The sequence below is a fragment of the Epithele typhae genome (genome assembly GCF_022376455.1).
Source record: "Epithele typhae strain CBS 203.58 chromosome Unknown BXZ73scaffold_28, whole genome shotgun sequence".
Taxonomy (NCBI): domain Eukaryota; kingdom Fungi; phylum Basidiomycota; class Agaricomycetes; order Polyporales; family Epitheliaceae; genus Epithele; species Epithele typhae.
The window spans coordinates 233,486-255,450 of record NW_025954219.1 but is presented as its reverse complement, the minus strand read 5'-3'; the positions used below and the strand labels follow the sequence as shown (position 1 = coordinate 255,450).

Genomic DNA, 21,965 nt, shown 5'->3' with positions numbered 1-21,965 from the left:
GATGGTTAGCCGGGCCCTAGACAAGCGTGGGATCCATGGCCACGTGGCGTCCTCGCGTTGGTTCAAGCTGCAAGGCGTCGAGATGCAGGGTGATACGCACAGGCTGATTGGGCGAGGCTGAAGATGGGAATGGAGATGGGGATGAGAAGAGGCGGCATGCCTTGTGAGAGCAGGGGGGAAATCCGGGGGCATGGCAGGGCACGAACACTACCAAATTCTGGGCGCAGGGACCTCTGGGCGAAGCCGAGTCCCTCTCTGGTTGCGTTCCACGACTCCCATCAACCATCCGCTGAACCCTTTGCCGCGTGTTCTAGCGTTGTTCTGCTGCCGGGAGTAGGCCTGCAAGTACGCCGTCAGCCGCCGATTTCGACAGCAATTATTGCAACTCTACCCGCAGCCTTGTGCGCAACCTTTTGCCACAGCCTGGATCAGTAATTGTGCAAGTGCCTGGTTCTGTCTGGTTCGGTCTGAGAAAGCGAATCAGACAGAACCAGGCAAGACGGAAAATTTCAGGCAGGGTTTCGCGGGACACTATTCCAGACCGAATCAGACACCAAAACCAGGCAACCAGGAGTTCAGACACACGACCGCGAGACTGTAATCCCAGGTCGCTGTTGTAGCTTGATTCCGACGCGCAGCAAACCGATCCATTTAGAAAACAAATTAATGCAATTTCTAGTTCGATAGGACAACAACTAGGGTGTATATACCTGTGGCGCACGCGGCGCCGGCGCGCCAGTGCCCCTCATCGTCGTCGGCATGCTCGCCGGGCGCCGCGCTCGCAGCCGTGTGGGCTGGCCAACGCGCCCGCGCCCGTCGTCATCGTTGACGCGCTCGCCGTGCGCTTTCAGCGCGCGGTACTTGCCCGCGCCCTCGTCCCGCTGTCCTTCTCCCTCCCGCCGCCATTCGACCCAGCACTCCTTGACATCTCCCGGTCCTTCGTGCTTCTTTGCCTCGGGCCACCGCAAGCTGCCGTACGGTATGGTACTCGTCCTGGGTTTCGAACGCAGGGGGTCCCCATGGGCTGAGGTCAACGCCCATCGATTATGTGGAGGACATCGAGCTGGGTCAGCAGCGACTGCAGCTGTGGGTGGTCTTACTCACCTTGGTGATCCGGTCCGCAATCGCACCGAGCAACGCGAACAGCCGGTGCGCCCACAGCTTCGCCGTCTCCGTCCCGACGAAGCCCTGCCACCCATTCTGGCGTACCCGCCAGCCGCTGGTGCGGCGCGTGCCCGCGTTACGGCGTCGCGGTGGCATACGCGAACGGGTCCAGCTCCCGAACCAGGGGTACAGGCGCGCATGACGTTCGGGTGTTCGGGTCGGAGGGAGCGCGGTATCTGGGTACGTACGCGTCAGTCTGCGCAGAAGGCTCGGGGACGCTCCGGGGTGTCAGGCCCGTGTGCGAGTGTGCACGAGGACGAGTCTGCGTTGGAGGCCATCCCTGTCACGGCCGCGGGAGGGAGAGGGATGCACGCCCGAGGTCGAGACGACGCGCTGCGCACCCGCGATGGCCGGCGTCGTGAGGCGAGAGCGGCGAGGCAGGGTTTTTGAGGGGAAGACGTGGGCGAGACCGGGCGCGAGCCGTGCAGACATGGCGCGCTCTTGGGCGTGCGGTGGTTGGTGGCCAGTGCAGCCGGAGGTGTGGCAGATGAGGGGTACGAGCAGGGATGGATCATGTAAGTAGAATATATGCGCATGGTTTGGATGTACTCACGTTTTATATGATGGACTTGTCCTCCGACGTCGCGGGCTCTACGTGCTCCAGGCGGCGTTCAACGCGGCTTTCACGCGACGATGTTCACCCCGATGGGCGACCTGCTGTGCGCGATGATGGCACGAAGGGAAAACCCACCGATTTTAGCGCATATATGCGCTAAAATCGGTGGGCCCAGACCGCATACAACGCAACCGAGGGACACTTTCATGAATGTTGGAAGCGGCTTGGGACAGTGTGGCGGCGAACGTGGGGGCTGGGTGTGCGGGGGGATGGTGCGGGGGTGTTTGCGCGTGAGGAAAGATAGTACATACCTCTCTCAGCTCCAGTTCTTCCTGTTGTGCGGGCTCTGACGGCAGGATGGAGCTAAGACGGGGTCGAGGTCAGTCACCCACGGGTATGTATGGTCTGTGGACTGACTTGGCATTGTTGGATGGTCTTTTCCCGGTTGTGCAGGGTGTTGTCTGTGGTGGCAGGGAGTCAGACTGAGACGGTGGATGGGAGAAGAGATGCGGCGCTATTTGGCGCCGGCTGCCTCCGCGACTCAGCGCGTGCGTGTGTGCGCGTCTGCTCACTTTACGCTTTATGTCTCTCTCTCTCTTCCTCTCTCTCTCTCTCTCTCTCCCTCTCTATCATCCCTCATCTCGCAGATTCTCATCTCAATTCTCAATCAAGCCACACACCGAGGCCTTGGGGTGCGTTCTGTCCCTTATCATTCGAGCACTATATCCGTCTTATCTATGGTTCCGCTCCACGATGAGGGCGGCCGGATGATGGTGAGTCACGGCGCTGCGACTATTGTACTACCAGCCGCAGGATGGGGGTGGAAAAGGACACGGGCAACCTGTGAGTTTGACTATGTTTCCATTTTTCATGCTCTCATATCTTCCTCGCTCGAGTCAAGACATATATCAAGGCTAAGAGAGCTAGCTTCGGTAAGCTGCTGAGGGAGTAGGTGTGTCCTGGCTGCACCCCAGCGCACGACGAGCGAGAACTTCTGGTAAAGGCTGTCATTCTGATGTCCTTGTTTGCGCTGAACAGCTCCTGCCCGTGTTATCGCACGAGAGCTGCTCTCCGTCGACCCGTGCAGCTTCAAGACGCTCGTCTACGCTGCTGCTCACTGCAGCAGCCGCGTCCGTACGCCCTCACATGCTGAAATTCTACCTCCGCAATCCTCCCACCGATCTCAGTCCCCGTCCTGCCCCATGTCCAATGTAACGGTGAACGCAGACGCGCTCGCCGCGCTTCAAACTTACGCGCAGGGTTCGGCTTCTGTGGCGCTGCTCTCCAGTGCGCTAGCAGCCTGTCTATTCGGTCCGTCTTCCTCACTTCTGCGCAACCCTTTCCCTATGGGCATATGCCAACCCCCCTCCCCATGCAGGCATAGTCTCGATGCTCGCCGGAACCTCTGCCTGCCTCCTCCTGTGCGTGCGCTCGTACGACATCCTGACGCCGCGCCTTTTCTGACCGACCGCGCCTCATGCTACCCACGACCCACAGCCGGCGCGACTTCCGCCTCCACTCCATCCAGATACAACTGCTCGCCATCCTCCTCCTTTACGCATCCACCACGACCTTCGTCGGCCTGACCTTCTCAAGCCTCGTCAACGCAACTCGGACGCTCGCTGCGGCGGCACGCGCGCTGCATGATGACAGCTACTCCGCACCCGTCGGATACCCGGCGACAGCTTTCGGGTTGCTTCCTTCGGGCGCGACGCCGACGCTCGCGGTGAACGTGAGTTTGGTCCACCTCATGGACACCCAGAGGCTCACGCACCGGCGGTCAGCGAGAGCGAGCGCGAGTGCACATACGGGCTCGGTCTGCCCATCCAGTGTGCGCGCGCCGAACGTGATCTTGGGCGCTGCAAATGCCGAGCTTGAGGTCGGGTGGGGCGGTACAGCCGCAGGGTCGATGCAGAGTACAAGGTCAGCGTGGAAGCAGAGTCCTCATGTCCTTCTGCGCCATTGAACAGCACAGGAGGCGTGGCTTCCACTGCAGGCGGACGCCGCCCCTGGGCGAGGACAACCCGCTTACGGTCGGTGTTCGTCGGGTCACGGCCGCGCGACCTTGCGGTCCCACCGCTCTCGCATTCTGCGCAGGCGGTGCTCGTCGAGCCGGTCATGTGGGAGGTCCATAGCGCGAGTCGTGTGCGTGCTCGTGACACGCATCCTGTCTAGAGGCGAGGATAACCTCGCGCTCGCAGATGGGATGGCATTGCGGGAGCGTCACATTGAGCACGTCAATATGTACATAGACTACTATTCGTACGAGACAGTGTCGTACATATTGAGCGCTTGAGCCCTCATTGCCTGAATGCCTGACAGATGTCTGAAATGCCTGGAATTTTTCGTCCAGACAATTCAGGCAACCAGACATTTGCGCAATTACTGATCTGAGGCTGATGGTGCTCCCAGGATCAACCCGGGCGTCGATGAACTCTGGTAATTCCCCAACTGCCCTCAAACTCCCGTTCAGGATCTGTGTCAACTGCCGGAACGGAATGAGGCACCAACCGTTGGCCATCCTCGAGCAGCTTCTTGTTCCTGAGCATGAGGTGCCACGCAATCGCGCACGCCCACGTGAGCCCCATCCGGCGCTTAAACGTGGCGCCGAATGCATTCTCCATGAACCGCACCCGGATCCATACCAACTCCAACGCGATCTGCATCTCCTCCATCTTCCCCGTCTTTGCGTTCTGCAGTTTCGATGGCTGATAGTGGTCCGCCCATCGGTTCTAGTGCTGGAAATCTTGCGTGAGCACATCGAAATGGAGAAGAAACAGAGGCAGCGCACATGAAGGTGCCACCCGAGCGATGCCCTGCGCTTGGTCTGTCCACCACGTTTCTTGAGGGCCCTTACAGCTTCAAGTCGCAAAATCGGCCCATGCCCACACCTGACCAAGAGAGTTCGGGCGAGAGACGCACCCCATGCAGGCCCAGTAGAAGTTGAATCTTCGTGCACCGCACGTCGCCGTTGGTGGCAGGGCGAGGCGGTGGTAAGGAGAGCGGCAGCCGGGCGTGCAACGCTGGGCAGGCGCTCGACGCCCGCGGGGCTGCGTGGCGTGAGGGCGGCGCCGCTGCTGAAGGGGTGGGCAATGTGGTTTTGTCCTACATTCCCGGCGCCCACGCGGATCCGGACCTGCACCACCCTTGACGCTAAGTCGCATGCCCGCGTCCCCGCCGGCGCCCCAGGCTCTGGCCGTGATGCTCTCGCCTGGGACCTCCAGGATGGACGTCCAGTCTTGATGAGGTCAGGTGTCGTGGGGGCAGGCAGCAGTGGGGGACCCTGCGAGGCGGGGTGCTTGTTCTCGCAGAGGAGCCGGGCGCGCTGCTGTTTCGTGCGCCAGGCCCCGGGCGTCTCCACGTGCACGGCGTTGATAATAAGCGGAGGCCACTTGTCCTCTGCAACGGCTGTGGACATGGCTGCGGACATGGCTTCGGGCGGTGGCTTCAGGGGCGCAGGAGATGGTTTTGTCCCCTGGGTGGTCGGGAGAAGGCGGGGAGGTGGACTTGATTGCTGGCTCGGACGTGTTTTATGCGGCTAGCTTGGTGGCGGACGATGGATATACGTGCGGAGGCGAAGATGATGGCAGCCGCCTTGAGCAGGTTGTAGCGGTGCGAGTGGGGGATGGCCGCCAGCGAACAAGGGGGCGGGGCGCGGCCAGGAGAATCGGAGCCACCGCCACAGCGGCCAAGGCTCAGGCAATTGTGTGAGAGTTCGCTGGTGCTGGGGGAGGAGATGATATGCTGGTAGGTGTGAAGTGGCGAGCTGGGGAGTTGGTGCTGTCGTTGCTGTGGGAGGGAGTGATACACGTGCCCAGGCCCCCGTTGAGCTACAAGAGGACCACATGGGAGGGACTATTGGAAATGAATATGTGAACGAAACAGGGGGGGAGGGAGAAGGCACGTACAGCCCTTGGAAGACATGCAAAAGGGGAAGTGCGGCGGGTACTGGAGGCACTGAAGACCCGAAAAAAGGCCGTCATTGTACGCTGCAGCGAGACCCACGAAGCAGGCGGCGTGCTGTGTGGTTGAGAGCACGATTGTGGTGAGCACAGCTAAAGGTCGTGCCACGAAAATCGTTGAAGGGCAACAGGACTGGTGACGGTGCGAGCAGAGCACCGGCGAAAGATGGGGCTGGAGACTGACAAACGGCAGCGCGGTGCCATTCTGTGGCCGGGCTGGGGGTGACGTCTTGAATGATGGGAGGGTCGGGGAGGGGCAGCGCTTTGGGAGCGCATTGGATGTTGAGACTTGTTATGAAGCATGTGCTTTGAGGTGGGATGATGCGGCCCCGCAGCTCGCACTCCTCGAGCGTGCACATCTCAAAGTGCCAATGGGGGCGGTGTTTGTGTGCTCTCCCTACAGCAGTGCAGAGAGCTGATGTGCAGTCAACTCCGCGAAGAGTCAAAAGTGATGAGGGCGAGTGAGCGAGCCCGAGTAAGCGTGGTACGCGGGAAGTCGGAGAGTGAATGAAGAGAACAGCTACGACGCGCCGCGTGAGGAGCGAACGCGAAGGGAGGACGGATCAGAGGATCGCGCGAGCGCGAGGAGGACAAGGAGGGAATAGACGCGGAGTGAATAGACGAGATCGCGCGCACGCGCGGCGCTGGCGAAGGCGAATGGAATCGAGGTCGTGGGCGAAAGCGTGGGCGTGAACGTGGGCGTGAGCGTGGGCGAAGTCGAAGTCGAAGTCGAAGGCGAAGACGAAGGCGAAGACGAGGTGAGACGAGGTGAGCACACAGCACGCGCAGAAGGAGCGGGAGAGTGAACTGGACATCCATAAGCAAAACGTGAGCCTAAGTACATGCGACGCACAGGGCGAGTATGTAGATAGCAATGTACAGTCGAAGCCATGACACGAAAAATGTCCGAGGTCGATACCGAGAATGAATGTCTGAGCCGGAAACGTAGGAGACAGGAGCGAAAGTAAATGTACAGGTGCGCAGGGAAAGAATAGGGAATGGATGAAACGTAGAAAAGGAGAGAATATGTAGAGTACGTGGATCGAGTGTGTACCGTGCCGGCCTCGGTCGTGCGTGGACTGCGCCGCGGTGTGTCCGTGGGCGTCGCGTCTGGCCTGGAATGCTGGAGCGTCGATATGGGGTGCTCGCGGGCTGATCGCGATGGGTGCGCGCGGTGGAGAGGTCGAGGTGCGTGTGCGTGAAAACGAGCGAGGTCGAGGTGGACGGCCGCGCGCGGGCGCTAGTGTAGTCGCGGTGCACCGTACAGCGGCGGCGCGTGCGTATCAGAGCGAAACCGTAAGCGCAGAACAGGAAGGGAGAGCGGGCCCATTGACCCACCATTTCATGGTGCCAGCAAGCCCATATTTCTGCAGGCCTGCCAATGGCTGGGTCTCAGACTAGCTATAAACCCTCCACCTGCGCGCGCGCGGGAAGGCGGGCGGGCGGGTGGGCAGGCGGCGAGGAAGTTGAGCGAGAGTGCTGCTCAGTCGATCAGCCACTCGCACCGAAACGTGCCCAAATATACCGCGCGTGGAGGGGCAATACATACACGGAGAGCTCCCAGGCACATTCTGCAATCCTGGAGGTCTTGCAACTGGCGTCATGGGCTGGCCGGGACATGGCGGTGGAAAGACGGGTGCAGGAAGTGCCGCGGCAGCCCAGGCCCGCCCCGCCGCTGCCCATTTGGGCGCCCATCGGCGGGGTACTAAGCGTCGCTTACCCCGCCGCGCTCCTTCCTCAAGGCCTCTCCCTTGCCGTCCTCCCCATCTGCTCCCACATTCATCCTTATCTCTAGTATACTTCACCGTCCGCCTCTCCCAGCTCTACAACGGGCCCATAAATTGTCCCAATTCTGTTCGGTGAGCATTTCCAGTGCTCCTGCAGCAGCGCCTCACCGATCCCGCCCACTGCTCGTGGCTATCCTCTAACCCCTATATATCAGGACCAGCAGATTGGTCTGGAGCTGTAACAAGTTTGTGAAGTGGAGTTGACACAACTTCTGGTAAGTTCATATCCTTCCATACATTCTATGCTTGGTCTTCATGTCTGGCCAAGGCAGGCGATTCTCCCAGCGCATCATTGGGCTCTTGTCGACGGCTCCGTGCCCTTGCAAACCCTCGTTCCCAATACCTATCGGTATTGAGTGGGACCACCACCTTTCCCTGGCAGCCTGCCGCCCCTCCCCAGCTTCAAGAACAGTCTTTGGAGCTCTTGAGAACAGCAGTCACCTACCCTCTCGATCTCTGCTTCTTGCGCATCATTTAGCCGAGAACCCTTCTTGCTAGTCTTATTCAGACGTAGTCGTTCAAGCATGATGGCTGCATCCTCTGTGAGCTGCCCTTGCGTCTATGGTGAACTACGAGCAATGGAGCTAACTGGCCTTACTATACGGCATCTCACACCCAGTCTGAGCAAAAACACGATGCAATGAACCAACTTATCAAAAAGAAAGATCACACACTGTCGTACCACGCTCTAACTCGCTCCCTGGTCTGCCAACCATGCAGAACTTTTGTGTTCTTTAAAGACGCAAAAGGCCACCTCACCGGCGCCAAGCATGGCAGGGCAACCGAAAATGCACAGAATGAGGTTGAGGAGCTACTAGTTGATTGGCCTGGAATCCAGTCAGACGCACATTTCAAGAAGATCCTATTCTCAAAGCGCCCTCTTCCTCCCTTTAGTTTTCTTACAGATCCTGTGCAGCTGTACTCCTGTCCCCATTGCAATGACAGAGCCTATGGAAGAAGCGATACCGTTACAAGGCACGCGCACGCAGAACACCCAACTTTACCCAAGATTCTCAACAAGGACATGAAGTACCTTTGGAGACAAAGTGTCACGGATGTTGGTGGCACTTCGATGCATGGCACTTTTCGCGTCTCGCATTCCGGCCGAGACAAAATCCTGCGACCTCCACCAACTACTCTGGCAACAGCCTTCGTTGAACGCTGTGAAGCGGCCATTCAAGAAGTGGGAGCAGCCCCTCCTTCTGACCCCCGTAATGTACATCCGTGGCTCAATAGGTGCCGCTGGCCAGAGCGTTTTCAACTGTACTACCATGGAAGAAGCGCTAAAGAAGCCATATCGCTCGTTTCTCCAGCAAGAAAGGGTGACCCTCTGCACCATCTCCGGAACATTGTCGTGGCCATCTTTGTTCGCATTTGGAAAAATGAGTACGCCACAGAATATCGACAGGGGTTACCAGGACGTCCGCAGTATGTGATCAGTCAGGCTGAGTTGTGCGGTGATGCTAATCAAACGTCAAGCTTTGCCGATTGGTCGAATTCATTTACAGTCTGCAGATATGCTGCGTTTGCAGCTGTAACTCAAATTCTGTTCGTCCTACGAGTTGTTTCAAATGATGCAGAGCTATCCCAACCTCTACCACTTCCTAAACCCGTCTCCACACTCGCAAAAGACATCTTGGGAAACATTAGCGAACCCCGCCTCAACGCGCGAGCTCTTAGATGCGCCTGCTACAACCTTCTTCTTCAGCTCTGGAAGACCATCTGGAAGCCTTCCAACAACAATCCAATGCCAGATCCAATGGAACACGTGCTGATGCTCAAGAGCATTTCCACCACAGGAGAATTCAAATCGGTGTTGCTTGTCCCTCCTATGATAGTGCAGTGCAAAGGTGTTATGGTGGGCTGCTTTGTCTTAACATTCGACTAACTATTGCTAATGACTGCATTACAGAGGCTCCTATTTCTTGATTGTGCGATGCGGGAGCAACGTACAGGAGACATCGCATATGAAGGAGATGAGAGTGGTGCTGATGGAGATGAGGAAATAGTGGAGGACATTGGGCTTGAAGATGGGGAGGTGGGCAGGGTCATTGGCGATGAAGATGACACTGAAGGAAATGGAAATGATGAAGATGACGATGAAGACAGCCACGACTGGCTTGTAGAAGAAACGCAAGAACAGGAGGGGGAGGAACTCCACAGAGCCCCTCTTGAAGATCCAGCAATGGGAGCTGCATCTCGCCAGGTTGATGATATCTGGCACTGGGTCGTAAAGACCGACGGGACCTATCGACATTCTACCTGGGCCACTCTTGGAAGGCTCATGCAAGATTCAGCGCCAATCGCGAGAGCTACTCTTCCTCCCCACCTGATTCAGTTTCTGCAGCAGGGAGATGTGGTGCGAATAGCTGAGCTTAATTGCAGCTTCACAGGCCTTCGCTCTATTGTGAAAACCATCATCGATGACCTTGTCCATGTGTACCGCCGTCTCAGCTTCAACCGGTTTCTTTCACTTCCTGTCGACATTGCAGATGACCTGGCAAACAAAACACCTGGATGGTCCTTTTTGGATCATACTGCCAACTCCACTTTTGTCAACGAAGGTCGTCATCTTCTCTGCAATGCCATCTTCAATTCGGATCTAGCGAATATTTGGTTTTACGGCAACAAGGATGCCCCAACGTTGAACACCGACACAGCCTTGAAGTGGCTGAAGGAATACGCCGAACTGGACAAGTTGTTATTGCTTTGTGTTTATCTCTTGAACAATGGGCCAGCCAGGGGAACGGAAATCACGCCTCTGACTATCTGCAACACAGAACATTCCTTGAGGGATCTCGTCATCCAGCAGAACCACGTGATTTTTTATCGCCGCTACTCCAAAACAACATCACGAAGTGGCTTTCAAAAGAACCTGCCTGAAGTGATGTGTGGCGTACCTGCCATTATTCTGCTGCAGTCCCTACTAGTCCTTCGACCATTTGCAGTGCAACTCGCTTCGCAGGTTCTTCTGGAGAAGGATCCTCGGGCTTGCCTTCGATACCGCCGATACGCCTTTGTGAGAGACTCAGGTCGGCTCTTCGAAACCGAACACTTGGGTCGAGCCATTCGCTCGAGAAGCAAGGATGTTTGGGGAGGAAAGGGGCTTGGGATGCGACATATGCGCCACTTCTTGTGCGCCATCAAGAGACAGCGGGATCCGACAGGCATGTTTGCCAAGTCTCATGACCATCTTACCAACTCCTTGCTCTCGATCAGTGCACAGCAAGCAGGCCACTCCATCGCAACCAACCGCATGTATGGGCGAAGTGAGGAATCCTATCGGCAGTTCGAAGAAGACCGACTCTCCACCATGGTGAAGCTCACTAAGATGTGGCAGAAAGACTTGGGATTGATTGAAGGTAGGTTCTGGTTGTGCATACAAGTGCTGGAAATAAACAGCATGCTTATATACCGCCCACAGGGGACTTGTCGAAAATAGCAATTGGTGGGGTTATAGATAACAACTGCCTGGAAGAATGCTACAAACCCACACCCACGGGATTTGCTCCGCCCCCTCTAACACCCATTACTCAGATCAACGAGATAGAGGAAGTTGTCCAAAAGCTGCTCCAACTTGTCCAGTCTCTACGAAATGAGACTCTGCCGGTTCAGGACCCCTCTGTGACCCAAAATATGTTGCCTGTCAGCGGTACGTGCCACGTTGACAATCTCCTCTGGGTGTTTCTGAGACCCCCTCTCTCTCTCGATATCACCCAGAGGCTTCCACTAGCAGTTTAGCTCTCAATCAGCCCTCCCCTCAAGACCTCGTGCTTCCCTTGGAGGGCGATTTTTCCGACGACGACGAAGCCGCTTTGAACTTCACATGGCTGAAGGAAGTTCCAGAAAACACCGCATATGTGTGCATCGATACCACAGAAGAAGGCTTGTCCCTGTTTCTTGAAGAAATTGATCTTGGGAATCGCACCAATTTCTCACAGAGAGAAAGGCTGAGGTCAGACTGCGGCCCACCACAGCCCGCATTCTCTCCAAGCTCATATTCTCTTGGCAGTGCTAGCCCAGCGCCCTTGATTTGGCAAGCACCCAACTTTGATGATGTTGGAGAGCAAGGCGGCCTCATGAATGCTGGGCAGCTTCAAGCATCTGGTGCTGCCGAGTCACGAGGGCAGGTTCAAACGAACGACATGGGGTATGGGCCAAGATTTGGCACAGAAGAATCCAGCGCTCTTAGGGGCGTCTCAGTGCCATTGAAGAGGTCTCTCCATGCAGACGAGGGCCATGGTGCATTAGAACCTATTGCTGTATCAAATTTATTCTGACACCATGCCGCAGATCTAGGCTCTGCCGAGCCGGAGTATAGCCACGATCCCAAGCGGCTGAGGGGCCAGCAACCTGATCATAGAAATGGCCAAGGTATGGGGATCGCCTTCATGCATAAGCATGAATCATTTTAATTGTTAATCAACAGCATCTAGCTCATCTGAGGCTAGCAGACAGGATGAAAACCATGCTCATCAGGCACCAGGGTCATCAGTAAGAGGGCCATGTGCTCGCAAAACATCGCCGGCTCATGGTGCTCGCTTGCAGGGAACTTCTGGAACCAACCCCTGCAATCGCTGCAGACGTCTGAATTTGAAATGTGTTCCAAGTGCAGTTCATCCAAATCGATGCAGAGAGTGTCTTAAGGTGAAGAATAATAAGAGGGATAAGACGTGCACAAGGAAATGATGCTTGTAGAGAGTTAGAGGGGTGGCAGAAGCGGAAAAATGCTGTCGATAGAGTCATCCTGAAACTATGTGATGGTGCGAGGTCGTAGTAGTGCACTGGATGGCATGACGGCGTGTGGGGAACACGGAGTTGGAAGGCGCGTGGGGCCTGTTATGAGATATGCTTGTAGTGCGGGTAGATGCGTCTGGTAGATGAGTACGAGTCAGCTCTGCACACGGGTAGTCGATAAACGCGTGCATATATATGTACCTGGTTGACGAGTGCGAGTCTACCAAGGCATCAGCACAACATCAGATGGGAGGTGAATCTCACCAGCTCTGCACGCGGGTGGTGTATAAACGTGTGCAGAGCCGGTGTCGCCCCCCGCCAGTACATCTGGGAACGGGAGGGCACCGAAACGAATGCGATTGACCCCCTCTAACCGAGCGCCTACGCTCCATACCTGGCCATCCCGGAGACGACCGTCTCTCACCCTCAACCCAGACCGCTCAGCCGCCCCAAGGACGCGCTGAGTCCCAACGCATGCGGCGCGCCCTCGCGACCGCACATGTCCCGCACCAACAGGGCCTGCCTTCAGCGAATGGCTCACAGGGGCCCGCGGTCGGCGATGGGTTCCAGCGCGTTCCAGGTGGCGAGCGGCACACTGTAAGGCTAGACGCCTTATGGCGGCGCGCGAAGACGAAGAGAGAGTGAAGTGAACGAAGAGGTGGGCGAGTCGCGAGAACGCGCGAGGCGCGATCGGCGATGAGTACGCGAGGCGCGGTCGGCGATGGGCGCTATAGTCGTGATCGGCGATGAGAGCGCTGAGCGCCTGTGGCGAAGGGCGATAGCCGGCGACGCCGGGAGCGGACGAGATGTGGAGGAAGAAGACTAGAACTGCGTTGATCGCTAAAGAGTGTCGTACAGTAGCGTAGTATATATACATGTAATGTCAGGAGTCCGTAAGCATATCATATGGAGAATGCGGGACTAAACGAGTGGCAAGGAACGTAGCGCGGGACGGATGCGGGACGTGCGTAACGTAGCTTCCTCTTCCTCCTCCTCCTCCTCCTCCTTGCACCTCCTCCTTCTCTGGCGACATCCAGCAGCCCTCGATGGAATCGTCCTGCAGCCTGCCACAACCGTCTCTGGTCCCTCCACTGCTCACCATCCGTCGCGTGCGGATAATGAGAGGAGGCGCATCTGGAAACGATCTCACTCAAGCTTGGGCTGGGTAGTGAGTCTACACAGGATCAATCGGCGAAGGCTTTGGGGGAACCGGACCCATTTTTGCTTGCAGGTACGTCCTCTCTCAACGGGCGAGATTGGCAGATAGACCTGTGATACCCCAAGGGGGTACAAGAGTGGTACCCTGGCGCCGCTCGTTCTCATCCAGTAGCGCGGATCATGGGTATTCACTGACGATGTTATACACGGCGAAAAGGGTCCTGAAGTGGGCAGGCAGGCTGGGGGGCATCGTCGGTCGATCTAGGCGAGAGGAAGAGGAACACATGGCGACGCAGGGCCTCTTCCCTGTCGTCATTCTCGAACATGACGGCGGCGGCAGTGTGAGTCTTTTTATGACCTTATGCGCGTACGTGACGCTGAGTGGGCGAACGTAGGCGGGATCTGTCAAGGGTGTCACCAGCTTCGCAGCGCAGTCCAAGCCCGCTGTACGCGAGTGACTGACATGTCATCTCTCTCTTACACTGCTGGTATCTGTTTTTGTCACACTACATACACAATGTTGCGCTGATTGTGTGACTGGCAGAGTGTTCGACCTTCCTAATCCTCTGCTCATTTCTTCGGCCCACACCCTGTCTCCTAGCTTGGCATCGCGTTAGCGGCGAACATCGGTGGCCAGAGAGGCTCGCCCATCTCGTCCCCACAGAATCTGATCGCGCTCGACTGGATGGACCCCAAGCTCGACCGGGGATCCTGGTTCGCGGTCTCGATCGCGGTCTCCGTGATCTCCATCGTCCTCGTTTGGCTCCTCCTTCTCGTGAGCTACCGCCCCGCGCGCTCACCCACCAGCGACGGAGAGATCGCGATCAAGCCGGTCCGCGCGCCCAAGGAGCACGGCCACGGGAAGCAGTGGTGGGTCACCTTCGTGTGCCTCGTCACCATCAGCCTCTGGTGCGTCGCGCACTCGATCGAGGGCGTGCTCGGGGACATGGGCGTCATCGCAATCATTCTCATCGTCGTGTTCTTCTTGACCGGGGTGCTCAAGAAGGTGAGCGCGCCTCCCTCGTGGCGTGCGCATCCGCTAACGCCCGTTCTACGCAGGACGACTTTGGGCAGTTCCTGTAAGATATATGGCGTCTATACACGGAGAAGCGTCTAGCAGACAATACAGTCAGCTTCCTCGCGCACACGGGTAGTGACAAGTTGCGTGAGTATTCACCTAGCAGACAATACAGTCTGCCGCAATACATGTAAGTACATAGTTGTATGGATGTGCATGGGGCGGACGTACCAGCTTCCTCGCGCACACGGGTAGTGACAAGTTGCGTGAGGAAGCCGGACGAGCCCCGCCCAGTATATCTGGAAGCGGGGACGTCTCAATCAAGAACGATCGACGCTCGCGCGTCCAGACCGCGCGAGCACTCATTAGTCCGGAATAGGTCGCCAAAGTCCATGGCCGGTCCTCCTCGACCCGGCCCGCCCAGTCGCCCCGAGGACGCGCTGACCCGCTCCCGATGCGCGCGTGCTCCGCTCGCGCGCCGACCACAACACGCCCCCTCAGCGCGGCAGAGGGACCAAACCGTAGAGCTCGGCGAGATGGTCCATGCGCGTGCGCCCCAGCCCCTTCGTGAACACATCCGCCGGCATGTCCTCCGTGCGTCGATACCCGAGTACAACGTCCTTCGCCTCGACCAGCTCGCGGATGTAGTGGTACCGTAGGTCGATGTGCTTTGTGCGCGAGTGGTACGCATTGTTCTTGGCGAGGTCGAGCGCCGCAATGTTGTCGCTGTACAGCCGCATAGCGTAGTCCGCAAAAGCGGGGTCGTAGGCCTCCACGAGGAGTCCGCGCAACCAAACGGCCTCTTTCCCCGCATGAGTGAGGCCGATGTACTCCGCCTCGGTGGTGGACAGCGCGACGACGGCTTGACGCTTCGCGGACCATGAGACGGCACCGCCGTCCAAGGTGAAGACGTACCCGCACACGGAGTGCCGGGTATCATCGCCGGTGCCCCAGTTAGCGTCTGTGAACCCGGCGAGTCCCTCGCGGTTGCGCCCATACACCAGCGCGAGTTCACGCGTGCCGATGAGGTACCGTCCGAGGCGCTTCAGCGCCTCCCAGTGCTCGCGGCCGGGGTTGGCCATGAACCGGGAGAGCTGTTGTACAGTGAAGGCGATGTCGGGGCGAGTAGTGACTGCGATGTGCATCGCTGCGCCGACGCCTTCACGATACGGGTACTTCCTCATCTCCGCGATGCCAGCGTCGGTCGTGGGGCATTGGTCCTTGGACAGAGTGGTACCCGCGAGCCAGGGCGTGGAGAGGCTCTTGGCGCCGACGAGACCGAGAGTGCGTATAAGTGAATCGATTGCCGCGCGCTGCGAGAGGTAGATGCGATCTGGTTCCGGCTCGCGCGTCCTGTGGACCTCGATGCCGACGACAAACTCCGGCTCACCCATGTCCTTGACGTCGTAGAGTTCCTTGATCGCAGCGCGGAAGGGCTCGAGCAACTCTGGTGGCCCAGTCGCGAACATGTCGTCCACGATGGTCGCGAGCATGACGCGCACTTGTGCCTCGCCCTTGGTGAACAGGGAGTGGTCGCGCTCGCTGCGGGTGAAGCCAAGCTTCCGGAGATCGCCACTGAACTTGGTGTACCACGCGAGGCCGGACTGTGGGAGGCCGTAGAGCGCACGGTCGAGAACCCATACTTTCCCTTCGTCGCCCGGTGCAAGCATGCCTGGTGGTGGCTTGACATAGACGGGGGTCTCGAGCGGCGCAAGAAGGTACGCGCTCCGGACATCGAGCTGGAGGAGTGGCCAACCGTTGCGCGCGGCGAGTGCACACATGAGGCGGATGGTGGCCGGCTTAGCTGTAGGCGAGAAGGTTTCGACATAGTCCGGCTGTTGGAACCCGCGCGCGACGACTCGGACCTTGAATTCCTTGATCATCCCCTCCGCGTCGAGCTTCTGGTGGAACACCTGGGTGGTGTCAATCACCGTAACGCCTGCTGGGCGGTCAACGACGCGAAAGACTTTGTGGCGGCGCAGGTTGTCCATCTCGCGTTGGATTGCTTCTTCCCACTGGCCCCAGTACGGCGACGCTTGTGCCTCGCGCAGGTTCTTCGGGTCATCGCCGAGCTGTACCAGTCCGAGCGCATAGTGCGCGGCCCAGCGGTAAGCTGTGTCGAGGGAGGTGACCTCGGGTGGGGGTGTGTCGGCGACGTCCGGGATGATGCTGGAGAGAGCCATGAGCTCCCCCATGATGTCCCGCGCGTGTGTCGTGTTTGCGCGCGCGCGTCCGTCAGTCGTCCCGACGCCGTCCTGAATATCGCGGAGCCAGCGCGAGGGCTGGCGGACGCGGTGTCCGCGTCCCAGTGCCTCCTCGGCCGGCGCTTCTTCCACCACCTCGAGTCCCTCCTGTTCCTCCTGTCCCTCCACGTCTCCTCTGTCCTCCTCGTGCTCGCGCGCCCCCTGCTCGTGCGCCCCCTGCTCGTGCGCCCCCTGCTCGGCTGCCGCCTCATCAGGTGCGTCTACGGTGGGAGCGACAATGTCGTCCATGTTTTCCTCAACCCGCGCCCCCTCGCTCCCATCGTGGACATGCCCGGTGATCTCCGCGTCGTCGAACCGCGGCTCAGGTGGCCCCGGCTTGTCGCCGTTGTCCCAAACGTAGGAGCGCGCGAGCACAACCTTGTGCGCGCGAGGGGTGTACGCCAACGCGGAGTCCTTGTGGTGCGTGCTCATCCCCACGAACCGTGCGTCTTCGGTGTTGGGCGCTAGCTTGCGCGTGTGCTCGACATAGATGCACATGTGTTCCCCGAACGGACGGAGACCACCTAGGAACGGGGGAACACCAAAGCGTTGTTCGTATGGTGAGGGCCCACCGCGCGCCGTCCGGTTGTGGAGGAACACTGCGTATCGGAACGCGAACGCCCACAGCGCGAGCGGCAGGCCGGAGTCCGTGAGCATTGCCGCGACGCGCTCGCGGAGTGTCCGTAGGCTGCGCTCGGCCCTGCCGTTCTGCGCGGGGGTGTGTGGTTGTGAGGCCGACCAGTGGGTTCCCTTCTCCGCGAGGTGGGGACGAAGCCCGACAAACTCAGGCCCGTTATCGGAGTGTAGCCATTTAGGCGTAAGCCCGCGTTGCGTCTTGAGCTCCATCTCGAGATCGAGATACGCTTGGTGAGTGCCAGAGGTTGACTTCAGCGTGGCGCCGTGTATCCACCCTGTGTGATCGTCGATGAATACAACTGCCTTGCGATCGCCCCCCAGAGAAGTCTCGCCGGAGTCCCACACGTCGGAGTGGAACTTGTCGCCATACGCGGTTACAGGGATGTCGTGAGGGGCACCGTGTGCGGCGTCTGGGATCGCCTTGTGCGTGAGCTTGGCTTGCACACATGTCTTGCACTGAGTGGTGACGTCCGTGTCCGAGAGCTTGATCCCATCGGTGTGCCCCTGAGTGACCATGTCGCGGGCGGTGCGGAGTGAGATGTGTCCCATCGTGCGGTGGAGGTCCATGACGCTTATGGTGAGCGGCCCGCGTTTGGCCGGACGCGTGCTCAGTGCCGTGGTGTCGTCGGTGCCTTGTGCAGGGGAGGGGGTGTGATCATCGGCAAAGCAGGAGATGATCTGGTAGAGACCGTGATAAGATGGAATGCGCGCGACGATGTCACCGGTCTCGCGCGACTGCAGACGACACTCTCCATGGGCGAAGATCGCAGAGTATCCCGCCTCGTCTGCCTTGCGGATGGACACGAGGGAGAAGCCGATCCCAGGTGCATATAGTACATCGCGCAGTGTGATGGTGGTCGGCGAGTCGTTGGTGGCATCAAGGACGCATACCTCCATGTCGCCCTCCCCGATGGCGTCGAAGGTATCGCCATTGGCAGCGGTGATGGGGCGTGGTGGTGTGAGATCGCGGTAGTTGAAGAAACGGTGTCGGTACGGCGAGATGTGTGCTGAGGCTCCACTGTCGTAGACCTCGATGTACTCGCCCGGGCGAGCGGCAAGCGCCGTGCCCGCGATGTTCTGCAGCGCAACAAACGCGACCGTACTCTTCTTGTTGGTGTTGCCCGCGCCCACCCCGCCTCCTGCGTTGTTGGTTATTGCGCCAGCGCCTGTGCTCGCGCCACCTCCATTACCACCGCTGCCGGTGCCGCCACCGTTGCCATTGCCGCCGTTGCCGCCCTTCGACTTCGGCCAGGGTTGTCCCTCCATTGCACCGCCTGGAGCGCGGCAGTGTTTCTGGACGTGCCCGGGGCGGCCGCAGTTGAAGCACTTGTAAATGGGCTTGCCGGTTGCGAGGGCCGTCTCGCCTGAGGTGCGAGCCTCGGCGCGTCGGTCGTACTCCTCCTCGAGAGTGTGGATGAGTATGTCGTAGCCGAGAGTGTTGCCGGTGACGCGTGCGGCGTCGACAAGAGAGTTGACCCGGCCATGGTAGATCTCCGGGAGACTAGCGATGATCATCGCGCTGTATTCCTCGTCCGAGATCGTCCCGCCGTAGCTGCTGAGCGTCTCGCGAGCCTGCGCGAGCTTGGCGAGGTGCTCGCGAAGGTTGCCGTCCGCCGCGCATCTCATGTTCTGCATCTGGGTGCGGAGGCTGTTCTGGTACATGATGGATTTGCCCTCGAACGAGCGGACGATAGCAGCCCAGGCGTCGGCCGTGGATGGTTGGGCGCGTATATTGATGTACACATCGTCGGGGATGCTCTCGTAGAGAAGCGCGCGCGCGTCCGCTTCCTTCTGGACCCAGATGTCGTAGTCTTTGTCCACCACTTCGGCCAGCTTATGGTAGGTGTCGTCGTCAAGGTGCGAGTACATGTCCTTGACGGGCGCGGGGGAGGGGGATGTTCCAGGGGTTGTGGGTGCGGGGATGTGCGGGTTGACACGGGAAAAGGGAATAGGCCGAGGGGGTATGCGGACGGTACCGTCGATGTATCTCGTCAATCCCTTCGCTCCGGACACCGCCAGGAACTTGTCTTTGTATACGACCCAATTGGAGCCATTGGCGATCAGTTTCGGGATGGAGTAGCGAGTCTTTGTGTCGGACATGGTTCGATGTAGCGTAGGTTTCGATTTGGCTGGTGTTCGGTTCAATGCTTGGAAGCAGGGCTCATAACCTGTAAGATATATGGCGTCTATACACGGAGAAGCGTCTAGCAGACAATACAGTCAGCTTCCTCGCGCACACGGGTAGTGACAAGTTGCGTGAGTATTCACCTAGCAGACAATACAGTCTGCCGCAATACATGTAAGTACATAGTTGTATGGATGTGCATGGGGCGGACGTACCAGCTTCCTCGCGCACACGGGTAGTGACAAGTTGCGTGAGGAAGCCGGACGAGCCCCGCCCAGTATATCTGGAAGCGGGGACGTCTCAATCAAGAACGATCGACGCTCGCGCGTCCAGACCGCGCGAGCACTCATTAGTCCGGAATAGGTCGCCAAAGTCCATGGCCGGTCCTCCTCGACCCGGCCCGCCCAGTCGCCCCGAGGACGCGCTGACCCGCTCCCGATGCGCGCGTGCTCCGCTCGCGCGCCGACCACAACAGTTCCTCTAGACTATCGTTTTCGTCGCTATGGGCGGGATCGCGCTTGGCGACGGCGTGCGCGACTCAGGCCTCCTCGAGGTCCTCGGCTCCGGCATCCGCAGGCTCATCATGGGCATGTCCCTCTACCCAGTCGTCCTCCTACTCTCCTTCATCGTCCTCCTGAGTACCCCGACCACAGTTGTTTGTCCAGAACACGACCGCTAACCCCACCCTTTCCCACAGGTGATCTCAACGTTCATCAGCAACACGATCGCGAGCGTGCTCCTCATGCCCATCGCGTTCGACATCGGCTGGAACATGCCCGACGGCAACCACGCGAACCTGCTCGTCTTCCTCACCAGCCTCATCTGCTCCACCGGCATGGGCATGCCCGTCTTGGGCTTCCCGAACCAGACTGCGTGTGTGCCCCGTTCTCTCTTCTTTGTCTCGCAGGCTGACGGCGTGCGACGACAGGGCGACGCAGGAGGATGAGATGGGCCAGCTCTACCTCTCCAACGTCGACTTCCTCAAGAATGGCGTGCCCGCGAGCATCATCGCCACCTTCGTCGTCTCCACCGTCGGCTACCTCCTCATGTGCGCCATCAAGTACGCTCCCTCTCCCTCTCCCTCTCTTCAGCTGTACCGAGCGGACTGAGCTGACCCGCCGTCTCGCATTGCAGCATCTAACGACGGACCACTCTCTCTCTTTTGGTTCTCGTGCTGGAATGTACCAGGCCCTCTCAGTGCTGCTCGTAATGACTACTCATATATACCTGTCGACCCTTGCTATGTTATCGCAATTTCCCGCACTCCCCCGGGCAGGCGCCCCGTCGGCTTTGAAACGATGATGACGGCACCCACCTCCTCCATCTCGAACCTGTCGAGGCGCGGCTGTTGTGAGAGAAGCAACGGCCGTCTTGGCGGAGGTGAGATGCAAAGACCGGAGCTGGTTGCGCTCGAATCGACATGTATTCGGGATCACGACGACCAAACACAGCCCACGATTGTGTGGGTGTGATCGAGCACCCTGGGTTGCATTTTCAGGGGCCTCCGGCACACCCAGGGCCGCGAAGGCGCCCGCCTACGGCGGGCCGACCCTGGGTATGACCAAATTTCCCACACGTTCGTGCCCGATGTCACGAGCACGATGAACCCATGCCAGATCAAGCTCGTCAAGCACTGCCACCACACCGAGCGCAGTGGCGAGCCCAATTGTGTTAGCAACACCGTCTTCCCTGAGTTCGTCAAGGCCTCGCGTGCGCCACTGAACGGGGTTGGGGACGCAGCCGATGCTATAGTGGTGATTCGCCAGGTGCATCCGTTGTGACAGCCTATCGGCAGATGCGGATGCATCTGGTGCCGGCCGGCCCGGTCGCGCTCGACACCGCCTTCCCCAAGCGCGCTCGCGCACCCCCGGGTGCGACGCTGTCCCGAGATGTCTGGACACCGGCGCCTCAGGCGCTGCCACCTGAGCTCGCTGTCTCTGACAGTGAGCTTGCCTCCCTCTTTGTTTCACACCACATCTTGTATATGATTAGTGATTAAAATATATTTATTATAGGTGCGCTAGTAAGTAATACCACGCCCCGCGATAACGCGGATCCGGAGGCAGAGGCAGGGGCGGGTGATGCGGAGCAGGGCGGCACAGACGAGGATGAGGCAGAAGGTCGGGACAAGGCGGAGGAGGGGGAGGGCGACGTGAAAGACGTGAACGTGGGAGACGCGGAGGCGGGCGACGCAAAGGCAAGCGACGTGGAGGTGAGCAACGTGAAGGCAGAGGAGAGCGACGCGGAGGGCTTGCGGGGGGACGCGGAGGGCGCGGACGAGGCGGAGCAGGTGGTGGGCGACGCGGGCGGGGGTGCGCGATGCGAAGAGGGAGGAGGCGCAGAGCAACAAGGGTGCGCGATGCGAGCGGAGGTGGCGATGTGAGCGGAGGGCCGCGCGGGCGGAGGAGGTGCGCGGAGGGTGACGCGGATGGCTCGCGGGAGGAGGCGGAGGCAGAGGAGGGTAGCGCGCGCGGAGGAGTGCGGAGAGGAGGCGAGCGAGGCGGGCAGAGGTGGGCGATGAGGCGGGCAGCGCGCGCGGAAGTGGACGAGGTGGAGGCAGACGAGGTGGAGGAGATCGG

General features: G+C 59.2%; 6 protein-coding genes across 6 annotated transcripts; 3 read left to right on the top strand and 3 right to left on the bottom strand.

Moving 5' to 3' along the window:
- Positions 1–2,588: 2,588 nt before the first annotated feature.
- Positions 2,589–9,726, bottom strand: BXZ73DRAFT_78021 (uncharacterized protein; the record flags this gene model as incomplete). The annotated part of the gene is made up of 24 exons (XM_048022784.1): positions 2,589–2,807; positions 2,867–2,915; positions 2,974–3,064; positions 3,209–3,307; positions 3,385–3,485; positions 3,530–3,891; positions 4,002–4,205; positions 4,228–4,452; positions 4,512–4,579; positions 4,643–5,234; positions 5,276–5,550; positions 5,629–5,775; positions 5,867–6,079; positions 6,319–6,489; positions 6,536–6,614; positions 6,720–6,922; positions 7,232–7,505; positions 7,578–7,613; positions 7,915–8,028; positions 8,144–8,169; positions 8,318–8,417; positions 8,503–8,752; positions 9,125–9,341; positions 9,423–9,726. The coding sequence occupies 24 exons, from the start codon at positions 9,724–9,726 to the stop codon at positions 2,589–2,591; spliced, it is 4,419 nt and encodes a 1,472-aa protein (XP_047877324.1).
- Positions 9,727–10,638: 912 nt separating this feature from the next.
- BXZ73DRAFT_78020 (uncharacterized protein) lies at positions 10,639–11,967 on the top strand (the record flags this gene model as incomplete). Its single annotated transcript, XM_048022783.1, has 5 exons — positions 10,639–10,831; positions 10,894–11,121; positions 11,190–11,711; positions 11,763–11,843; positions 11,906–11,967. 5 exons carry the CDS (start codon positions 10,639–10,641, stop codon positions 11,965–11,967), a joined length of 1,086 nt encoding a protein of 361 aa, XP_047877323.1.
- A 1,681-nt stretch (positions 11,968–13,648) lies between these two features.
- On the top strand, positions 13,649–14,447 carry BXZ73DRAFT_101974 (uncharacterized protein; the record flags this gene model as incomplete). Its single annotated transcript, XM_048015076.1, has 4 exons — positions 13,649–13,705; positions 13,760–13,810; positions 13,966–14,370; positions 14,424–14,447. 4 exons carry the CDS (start codon positions 13,649–13,651, stop codon positions 14,445–14,447), a joined length of 537 nt encoding a protein of 178 aa, XP_047877322.1.
- A 3,099-nt stretch (positions 14,448–17,546) lies between these two features.
- Positions 17,547–18,071, bottom strand: BXZ73DRAFT_7153 (uncharacterized protein; the record flags this gene model as incomplete). The annotated part of the gene is made up of 1 exon (XM_048021783.1): positions 17,547–18,071. A coding segment is annotated over one exon (525 nt), but the record flags the coding sequence as incomplete, so codon positions are not given.
- Positions 18,072–18,104: 33 nt separating this feature from the next.
- BXZ73DRAFT_13354 (uncharacterized protein) lies at positions 18,105–18,296 on the bottom strand (the record flags this gene model as incomplete). The annotated part of the gene is made up of 1 exon (XM_048017481.1): positions 18,105–18,296. A coding segment is annotated over one exon (192 nt), but the record flags the coding sequence as incomplete, so codon positions are not given.
- Positions 18,297–19,870: 1,574 nt separating this feature from the next.
- Positions 19,871–20,495, top strand: BXZ73DRAFT_47853 (uncharacterized protein; the record flags this gene model as incomplete). The annotated part of the gene is made up of 3 exons (XM_048019950.1): positions 19,871–20,038; positions 20,084–20,259; positions 20,315–20,495. Coding segments are annotated over 3 exons (525 nt in total), but the record flags the coding sequence as incomplete, so codon positions are not given.
- Positions 20,496–21,965: the final 1,470 nt, after the last annotated feature.